Below are 10,364 nucleotides of genomic sequence, written 5' to 3'. Positions count from 1 at the left end.
TTACAACTGGTTAAGTATTACCCAGTTGATTGGTATTTATTTTTACTACTTCAAAAAATTCTACCATAAATATTTTTATGTGGGCCTTTTCTTTTTATCATTAACCTCCTTCAGGTATATGCCTCACAGAGGAACCACTAGGTCAAAAAGTATGAAAATTTTGGTAACTTTCTTTGAATAATTCCAAATTACACTCCCCAGTGGTTAGAGTAATTCACATCTCCACCAGTAATATACATCTTTCTACCTCAAACATTGACCATTTTTATTTTGTATCTTCTTTGCTAATTTGCTGGATATGATGATGAGGTGAGACATGAGTTATTTTGATTTGTCTTTTTTCTTCTTGTCTTCTATAGCATTCTTTCAAATGGTTAAGTGGCATTAAATTCTTAATTTGGCAACTATTTTCAACCAGTTGGGTAGTGCTCTTTTGCTAAAGGATAGCTATTAACATAGTAGGCATACTGAATTTCATTGAAACAATTGGAATGTCTCCCATCAATAGAACCATAACTTATGCTTTTCAGGTCTTCAGATATTTAACATATCAGCTATCCCTCTCAGATTTTGTCTTAAAATGTTTGATGGCTAAAAACATGCTTTCAATGTTTTCTTTTGACTTATAGGTAAAAATATTGATCAGGACAGGGTCAAAGGACTCATGACATGTTAGAGGAGACTGTCCATTTGTGATTATATCAAATTGATGTAACCTAATTTATAAAATCATAACTTTCTCAGGAGTATTTAGTTTCTAGGTACTTCCAAAGGAAATATAATATATTGTTGACCTATGAAATCACAAATAATAAAAAAGCAGAATCTATATTAAATTATATTAGCTCGGGAGCAGCTAGGTGGCACAGTGGATAGAGCACTGGCCCTGCAATCAGGAGTACCTGAGTTCAAATCCGGCCTCAGACACTTAATAATTACCTAGCTGTGTGGCTTTGGGCAAGCCACTTAACCCCCATTGCCTTGAAAAAAACCTAAAAAACAAAACAAAAAAAATTATATTAGCTCTAAAAATCTGATGTAATTATGCTTTTTGCTCATCCACAATCCATTAAAAACCTCTTGATGGTGGTCTACCACTTGTACATTTGTCCAGTGTATCCATTATTCCTCAGGCACAGAGGACCAAGGGTTGCCATTGTGCATAGTAATCAATGTTCTTTAACAAACACTGACATTAACTGTGTGAACAAATCTTTGACTTGGGAATACTTTGAAATGTATATAGAACTGTGTGAACTTTTGGGGGGGGGTGCTGAAAAATGGAAGAAAACCTTGGAAGAGTTGAATTTATTAGGAAGTAGGCCTTAAAAAGCATATTGTCAGATCCCAACCTCAATTCAAGAATGCCCTCTTCAGCCCCTTTGACAGGTGGTCAGTCATTCAATCTTTACCTAAATCCTGTACAATAAGAAACTTAATATTTCATGAGATAGCCCTTTTCATTATTAGGCAATTCAATGTACACTTGCAGTGAACTAAATATTGGATGGGGGCAATTAATGTATATGGGGCACCATAATGTATAGAGCACCAGACCTGGAGTCAGGAAGATTCAGCCCTGAGTGCAAATTTGGCCTCAGATACTTACTAGTTGTGTAATCCTAGCAAGTCACTTAACCCTGTTTGCCACAGTTTTCTTCTCTGTAAACCTTCCTTAATAAATACCCTTCAGGGGCAGCTAGGTGGAGTAGTGGATAAAGAACAGGCCTTGGAGTCAGGAGTACCTGGGTTCAAATCTGGTCTCAGACACTTAATAATCACCTAGCTGTGTGGCCTTGGGCAAGCTACTTAACCCCATTTGCCTTGCAAAAACCTAAAGTAAACAAACAAATAAATAAATACCCTTCAAATAATTGAAGAGATTATCATGTCAAGTAGGCAGCCAAGTAAAGGGCTGATGTTACAGGGCTTGGGAGTCAAGTCTTATCTCTGACCTGTGCAAGCTGTGTGATCATGGAGGTCATTTAACCTTGAGCTGTCCCTGCAAGTCTCTCTCAGCTACATTGGAATTACCAATCTGAGGTGGTAGAGGGTTTCCACATCAAAAAATAATTCCTATTGCTGGCTAAAACATCTCATTAGTATTTCTCATGTTTTAAGATGATTCACCATTCCTCACTCTCGTTTGTTTCTCCTACAATGCACTTCTCAGGTCAGGACATATCAGCAGTTTACCCAGTTTCCTGTATAAAAGGATATGACCTTCATTCAAGGTACTGTTCTTCCATTAATTGAGCTTAGACTATAAATTAGGGGCAGCTGGATAGAGCACCAGTCCTGAAGTCAGGAGGATCTAAGTTCAAATCCTGCCTAAGGCACTCAGTAACTACCAGTGTGACTATGGGCAAGTCACTTAACCCCATTGCCTTACAAAAACAAAAAATTTCACTGTTGGTTTATGTAAGATCTCAGTAGGTTTTTCACCCAAACTATTTCTAAAATAGCAGCAACCACAATCTTCCTGCAAATCACCAACCCTGTTTCTAAACAAGCACCTGAAGCCATCATCCAGAAAAATCAGTCCTTGTGGTCTGCAGTCTTTGACTCTTCAACCCCAACTATTTCTGGGAAAAGGTTCTGTCAAATGGTTCAGCATTAGTAGAAATGGGTATATTTTTATCACTGGCAGTAATATGAAAGAAAATGAATTTACATCTGATTTCCCATACCTGAGGGCCTAGGGGATCTTTCCATCCAATTTATAACTGAAATTTCCTAAAAGTATTGTTTTCCTTATATATTTTCAACACTTAGGTCAATGCTTTATATTTAAGAGCTAATAAATGCTTTTTCACTCATATATTTAACTTATCACCTATCCCTCAGATTTTGTCTTAAAATGTTTGATGGCTAAAAACATGCTTTCAATGTTTTCTTTTGATTTATAGGTAAAAATATTGATCAGGACAGGGTCAAAGGACTCATGACATGTTGAGATAATCTTTAGGCTGATGTCATTTTTTAAAAACTCACTTAATAGAATTTGATTTCCAAGTTTCTCCCTCCCCTCTCCCCAAGACTGCAATTTGTATATTATACATGCACAATCATGTTAAACATATTCCTAATAGTCAAGTTGTGAAAGGATAAACAGAATAAAAGGGGGAAAAAACATGAGAAAGGAAAAATTTTGATCCAGATTTAGGTTCTAGTTTTTTCTGGATGTGGATGAAATTTTCCATCACATGCCTTTTGGAACTGTCTTTGATCACAGTATTACTGAGAAAAGCCAATCTATCATAGTTGATTATCACAAATGTTGCTCTTCCTGTATACAATGTTCTTCGGGTGCTGCTCACTTCACTCAACATCAGTTCATGTTAAGTCCTTCCAGGTTTTGCTGAAATCTGCCTGCTCATCGTTTCTTGCGGAATAGTATTCCATTACATTCATATAGTACAACTTGTTCATTTTCTAATTGATGGGGCATCCCCTCAATTTCCAATATTTTGCCAACATGAAAAGGGCTAGTATTTTTTGCTCACATACTTTTCCTTTTCTGAAAATCTCTTTAAGATATAGACCCAGCAGGACTATAACCAGATCAAGGGGTATGCAGTGTCATTGCCCTTTAGGTGCAGTTCTAAATTGCTCTCCAAGATTGGTTCCATCAGTCCACAGCTCCAACAATGAAGTAGTGATAAAGACATGAGTAAATATTATTTGTCACTCAATTATAAATCTAATCAGATTGCTTTGGTATATGGGTTGGATTAGATGAGTGCTGAGGTCCCTTCAAAGGCCCACATTTTGTGATTTTGCATTCAAGTCATAGCAGGAGTTAAAGGATCTTTAAAGTTGGAATAGTCTTCTAAGTTCTTTTAGACCAACAAACAAGAGCAAAGAGGTCCACAATGGACTAGCACTCCCAAGTCTTAGCTCAGGAGCAGTCTTGGCAATTCTTGGATCAGAGATATTAAGATAGAAAAGAGGAGCCGGTGTGACCTGCACAAGTCCCTTAACATTTTTTTGTTTTCTCAACTGTAAAACAGGAATAATAAGAATCCTTACCCCAGAAGGTTGTTGTGAAGGTCAGATGAGTTAATACTTATTAAGTTTGGCAGTGACTGCCACAAAAATAGTATCATATATAAATATTTATTCCTTATTTCCTCTCAGTATCTGGCATGAGGTCACAAGCAGAAATAACGAACTACTTAGAAGTAATGAGATAACCAGAAAAAAAAAAGCAGAACTGTCAAAAGATCTCAAATAGACTGTTGTCACAGACAATTCCTGAAACCACAATCACCATCACTAGGTTTTGAGAATAACGGATCAGAAAGAAAAGCACAATGACCCATGGATGACTTCAGAAGGGGAAGAGTGGCTGGAATGTCTGACAAGAACATGGGGAGGAAAAGAGGGTTACAATTCTGTCTTCACAAAGTAGCTCCTGGAGCTGGAAAGGGAAGTGAGGCCATTGGTGATCAAGAGATCACCAGGAAGAGAATAAACATGAATTTGTGGCAAATGCTTTACAAATACTAACTCATCAAAACCTCACAACAACCCAAGATAGAGCTCCATTTTAGAGGTGCAAAAAAATTTATAGCAACCCTTATCATGGTGGCAAAATATTGGAAATTGAGAGGATGCCCATTCATTGGGGGATGGCTGAACAAGTTGTGGTATAGACTAACAGTCTCATCATTATTCACATAAGAAATGACGAGCAGGTAATTTCAGAAAAACCTGCACTTACCATAAACTGATACTGAGCAAAGTGAACAGAACCAGAACATTGAACACATTAACAGCAATATTTTGTATTCAACTTATGAAATTTCCTCTTCTCAACATCCAGACAATACTAAAGAAATTGATAAACTTGCCAATGGATTAATGTTACAAACTACCTACACATGTAATTGGAAAATAAATTTCTAAAAATCCTACTTTTATAGCCTTGGTTCACTCATTCCATTTCTTTCCTGACTTCCCCACTACTTTTAAATAGATTGTACTTACTAATCCATGTACATGTTCCCCCTTCCTCTAAAAACTACCAAGTTCCTTGAGGGCAGGGACTGCAACAATGGCCAAGGAGAGTCAATCACAGTTCAACAACTCAATGTCTTAGGAACAGCATTTTCAGGAAAAATAGGAGTCCAGAATAGGGCTAGTACTTTTGAACAATTCCCCAAATTCAATGAAAGAGGGAGGAAAAAAATGTTGGGAGTAAGAATTGAACCAGACAGTAAAATAAAAACCCAAACTCTATATATGTAGCCTAGTGTATGATGCAGCATTTAAAAACAAGACAACACTCTAGGGGGTTCCCAAGTTTATTGGAAATGCAAAAGTAAATATTAAACAGCTCCTCTGGGTGTTTTGAAGTTCATCCCAACTGTGGGCTGGGTAACTTGCAGGTTAGACAAACTGCCGAAGTCCTGGAATGATGAGAAAAATAAATGAAATGCAAACCTGATTCCTTAAAGACTATGTAGAGAAACCTCAGGTCAGCCAGTGACCTTTGATTCCCTAGTGTAGATAATGCCAAATAATTTCCCTGTCCTCCATGTCTACCACAGGTATAGCACAAACCTGTGGGAAACTATATAGAGCTAATTAAGTGGGACTCTGGGGCAATGGAGTAAGGGGAGTTCTCACACTCCTTTACCTAGGTAACAGAATCTAAGGATTGATGACTCACGGATGGGTCATGTTCCAATAAGTTTGGCCATCTTACCCATAGGTCCCTGCAGAAATCCCAGAAAAGCTTCAACCTTGGATATACCAGGTTACTGGTTCCTAGTCTCTGGTATTACTAGACCAGAAGTTAAAAGTTACACTCACCAGGAGTTTCAACATTTCTTTGGTATCAGGGTCCACTTCAATTATCTCCTGATCCAAAGCAGAGACCTAGAAAAAGAGGGATGAGGTCACTCACTAGACAACAAGGAAACACGAACAGATATTAAATATCCCCACCATTATGTTACCATGGAATAGGGAGAGAAAGCAAGCCTAAGACTTAAGTAAGGCCTGGGTTCAATCCCTGCGTCTTTCACATATCAACTGTGTGAACTTTGGCACATCTCTGAGCATTTGAGTTTGGGTAGTTGCATAGTACAGGTTTGGCCTCCCAGCTTTTGTCCATTTTCAAATCACTGTTTTCCCAATTCCAAAAATCTCAAAAGGATGGGGTCACTCAGAAGGAAAACAGTTGTGTTCTCCTCCTGCATGACTCTTGTCTATGTCCTTCCATAAAATAAGAAACTCTTTCCCCTGTACAATGTATAATCAGGCTTTGTTGTTACTGAAGAGGAAAAGAGACTTCAAGGGAAGAAGGGAGTAGAAAAGCACCAATACAAAAAATTCTTCTTTGGGAATTGGACATATCTTCACAAAGCCCACTTTCTAAAAGGCATTTTTCCTCATCAGCACAGAAGCTCACAGTGGAATTAAGAATAGAAGAAATTCTAACCCTTCACTATGTGATAATTAGCAAGTCACAACTGCCCCTGTTTCAGAGACAATCTAGTCTTTCCCACTCTAATACTGAGTAAATCTGGTCTATACTGCTCTGTACCACCAAAAATGTAGACCATTGGGCATGTTTCCAAAATGTCAGAGGCACTGTTACCTAGGTAACCTAACATAACTCACACATCATGGGGGTCTGGAGTTCGTCAGATTGAAAAGTTAAATGTCTGTGTGCCCCAAGCAAGGGCTGACTAACAGTGTGTTAGAGAAAACAATTCCCTGATTAGTTGGAAAGAGAAGTCAGTGCTCAGGTCACTTCAAGCACTTCATATTGTTATTTGAAGCAGGTCAAGTGAAGTCCCTCATTTTTAAAGTGGAGAAATATAAGATGGAAAACTAGCCAAGTACCCAACGATGATAGCCAAGAGTCAAGCATGATCAATGAGGGCTTTCAGGACTAGGATATGAAAAGAAAGTCACAGAATTGAGTTTCTGCTCATTTAAATTCAGAATCTCCTTAAAAAAGGCTTACTTTCTCAATGCGTTGAAACCCACACCTAGCACCCAACAAGAGCCAGAGATGGAGGAATGACCAGGAAGCTTACCTCAGGCACATAGTTATCTCTTCTTTCTCTTTCTTCTTCCTGCAATTTGATAGATATACCTCTCACAGGTCCTCTCTGGATCCGCTTCATCAGATGAGTAACATATCTATAAAACCAACAGCACCAAAGTAAGAAAATCACTCACAAACTCAATTCTTTGCACCACTTGTCTTCAATTGTGGCATATCTGAACAAAAATGAGCAAAGCTGGAAGCACATTAAAACAAAGTGGGGATTTAAAATGCTAGAAAATATTTCATTTTTCATTAGAAATATTAGATCTAAATTAGTGATGTGTGAATTTGTTTGACATATTCCAGAAGAACTAGGAAAAAATGGTAGCAACCAAGAGTCCCAGGAAGATCCCCTGTGAACCCCAATGGCTGAAATGTCACCAATAGTTCACCAAGCTGTTAGTCCTGGGCTATACGACCAGATCCCTAGGGACTTCACTGCAGACAAATAGCAAGGGAGAGAAGCCTCCATTTTGTTGATAGCAGAGAGGACTAAACCGGGGGTCTGATACCTGTCATTAGGATGGAGCTGTGATGAGCAGGAAACTCAGTTCACTTGGCTCAATGGGCAGTACCTGTCAACCTTCAAATAAACCTCAACTGTAGCTAAGCTAGCCTCACTGCTGCACTAATCTCTCAGGAAGCAAGGCTCTTTCAAAGCCCAAATTCCTCAAAAGAACTTTCACTTTTCTGTTTGCATCCTTAATTTGATATGAAGATAACTTACTCAAATCAGTTAACAGTTAAAAAGGAAAGGACTGTTATATCTTCACCTTTGAAACTCTCCACAATGGAAGAACTTCAAATATATATTTTAGTTAGTGTGCTTAGTTCAACTTTTCACTGAATTAGTACATATCTAAATTTGATCATCTGTTAAATTTATTTAAAAAGCAAATTTCAATACAAAAAAAAAAAGCAAAGAGATTCCTGGGCCTCTATTCGGAATGCCAGGTATAACCAAGTCTCAATTTTTACATCTGTGACATGGGGATTAAAACCTCCCACAAAAATAACACTGGAAATTGCACAGCTATAAAATTGCATTACTTCCTTGTAGTAGGTAGCAAGGCTCAGGTAGACATTGACTGAATGACCTCCCTACTAGTTACAAATCACCACCTGCCGCTGCATCTCTCTCCTTGTAGCTCACCTCCCAAAGGTATCTACAATGACTTCCTCCCCCACTCTTAAGTTTGCAACATGGCTTCCAGTCTCACCAAGAGCCTGAACTAGAGTCTCTTTAAAATCACCAATAATCATGTAATGGGCAAATCAATGTGCTGTGCTTTTCTCAACACTCATCCTTCCCTGCAAGTCTTTGCCACCCTCTTTTCCTTAGATTCACATGTGCGGCCCTAACCGACACCTTTCTCTTCTAGCACTCCCACTATCCCGGTGCAGTACTGACCAGCTACTGGTTGGGCTCCGGGGCAAGTCTGTCCCTGCCTCCGGTCATCTCTCGGACGGCCAAACTGAGCCTCCAGCAGAGGCAGGACCACATCATTATGTAAGGGCTCGCAGCCCTCCCCTCACCCTGCCTCAGTTTCTCCCGTTGTCCGTCTGCGTGTTATTTCGCGGAGCTGCCCGGGGGCTCCCCTTGGAGACTTCCTTTGAGTTCCCCGCCCGGACCCCGCCGGGCTGGAAGGCCTCTTGGGCCGGACAGCCCAGCCGGCGGGCCTCGGGCCTCGGGGCCCGGCCCGGCCCGGCACGCGGGGCACCTACTTGGGGGCTCCGGCCACACTTTCCTCCCCCCAAGGCCCAAGGCTGCAGGGAGCCCCTCCGGGGGGCGGGGGCGGCGCCCGAGGGCGGGAACGCGGGGCGAATGGGGGCGCCTCAAGGGGCCCGGGGCCCGGCACCCCGGCTCACCCCGCGATCTTGTTGCGCAGCTTCTTGCTGGGGATGATGGCGATCTCCTCGCACACGCGCTTGTTGGTGTGGAAGTCGTTGCCCAGGCGGGTGTAGTACTTCTCGATGATGACGCGCGCCGCCTTCTTCACGGTCTTGGTGCGCACGCGACCCTAGGAGCAGGCAGAGTGAGAGGCCGCCCCCCGCCCCGGCCCGCACCCCCCTGCCCCGCGGGGCCCGCGGGCGCCGAGGATGGCGGCGGATCCCGGGCGGCGCCGAGGCCGAGCAGCACCTACCATGTTGGCTCCGGGAGGGGAAGGGAGCGGGGGCTGCCGGGAAAGGGCTATAAGGGGCGGCCGCGGCGCGACTTCCGGCGGGCCAGGGGGCGGGCCGCGCCACAGCGCCCCCGGCGGGCGGGCGGGGGAGCGCCCCCGGAGCCGCGCCCCGGCCTCCGCCTCCCCGCCGGGTGCGCGCGCAGCCCGGACCTTCCCGCCCGCTCGGGCCCCCCCGGAGGACGCACGCACGCACGCACGCACGCACGCACGGACGCCGCTGCCCGGCCCGGCCGTAGCTCCGCCGGCGGTGCCCGCCGCCACCCGAGGCAGCTGGCGAGCGCGGCCGCGGACAGTGCCCGGGCGGCCGCCCCGCGGCTAGCTCATTGCCGCGTGTCTGAGGCCGGACCTGAACTCGCCTTCTGACTCCAGGGCCGGGCCTCGCCTCCCCGAAAATGGAGTGATTTGCAGGAAATTGGGTATTCCGATTGGGCATCTCCTAAACTGGTTGAAGGAAATGCATGACGAGGTACAGATTAGTTATTAATAATTATGCCAAGAGACTGGAAACTACTTTCTAATAGGATAGAGATTAGTTATGAATAATTAGGATAAGGGTTGGATTTGCTTTGCCCGTTAGATGACATCAGGGAAGAGATTATGAGACTCTTACCCATCAGGGCTGGAATAAGACAGAATGTAGAGGTGGCAGTATTAATTTTAATGACTATAAAAATGTCCCGGGGCAGCTAGGTGGCAGTGGATACAGCACAGGCCCTTTAGGCAAGAGGACTTCAGTTCAGATTCTGCCTCAGACGCTTAATATCACCTAGTGGTGTGACCAGGCACAAGTCACTAACCCACTGCCTTGCAAAAAAACAAAAAATAACCTGAAAATGGCTTCTGACACAGGAGCTGGTTTTGCAGTGGAATGTGTCCTTCCGCGAGGAAATCAAAAACCTTTCCCATCCCTGACTCCGACTGGATTCTTGATTGCTGTGAGCATAGTTTTATCTCACACAATCCCACCACCCCCATCTTTCCCTTTGACGTCACCTCCATCCTCCCCAAGGGTCTAGGAGTCAGTTGTATTAAGCTGTATCCTTTATCCCATCCCGTTTTCTCCAGCAGATCGAACGTCCTTTCCTCATTCTCTTTCCAATCTCTTGCTTCTG

General features: G+C 42.8%; 1 protein-coding gene and 1 long non-coding RNA gene across 3 annotated transcripts in view; one reads left to right on the top strand and one right to left on the bottom strand.

Moving 5' to 3' along the window:
* Positions 1–5,293: 5,293 nt before the first annotated feature.
* Positions 5,294–9,353, bottom strand: RPS17 (ribosomal protein S17). The gene is made up of 5 exons (XM_074233084.1): positions 9,214–9,353; positions 8,939–9,090; positions 7,056–7,161; positions 5,821–5,886; positions 5,294–5,414 (listed from the first exon to the last, which is right to left on the bottom strand). The coding sequence occupies exons 1-5, from the start codon at positions 9,214–9,216 to the stop codon at positions 5,334–5,336; spliced, it is 408 nt and encodes a 135-aa protein (XP_074089185.1). The 5' UTR covers positions 9,217–9,353; the 3' UTR covers positions 5,294–5,333.
* A 133-nt stretch (positions 9,354–9,486) lies between these two features.
* The window catches only part of LOC141521009 (uncharacterized), a 34,971-nt gene continuing 34,093 nt past the window's right edge, over positions 9,487–10,364 (top strand). For both annotated transcript variants that reach the window (XR_012477825.1, XR_012477824.1), the window contains exon 1: positions 9,487–9,718. This is a non-coding gene — a long non-coding RNA (uncharacterized LOC141521009). The remainder of the gene's footprint in view (positions 9,719–10,364) is intronic.

Source organism: Macrotis lagotis, chromosome 4 (assembly GCF_037893015.1).
Source record: "Macrotis lagotis isolate mMagLag1 chromosome 4, bilby.v1.9.chrom.fasta, whole genome shotgun sequence".
In the NCBI taxonomy this organism is placed as follows: domain Eukaryota; kingdom Metazoa; phylum Chordata; class Mammalia; order Peramelemorphia; family Peramelidae; genus Macrotis; species Macrotis lagotis.
Note: the sequence above shows the minus strand (reverse complement) of the source record. Positions and strands in the feature narration are given on the sequence as shown.

Coding starts and splice junctions, on each gene's coding strand:
- RPS17 (XM_074233084.1), bottom strand. Junction 7,162..8,938: donor CTGCGCAACAAGATCGCGGG/GTGAGCCGGGGT, acceptor TTGGTTTTATAG/ATATGTTACTCATCTGATGA. Junction 5,415..5,820: donor AAGAAATGTTGAAACTCCTG/GTGAGTGTAACT, acceptor TCATCATTCCAG/GACTTCGGCAGTTTGTCTAA.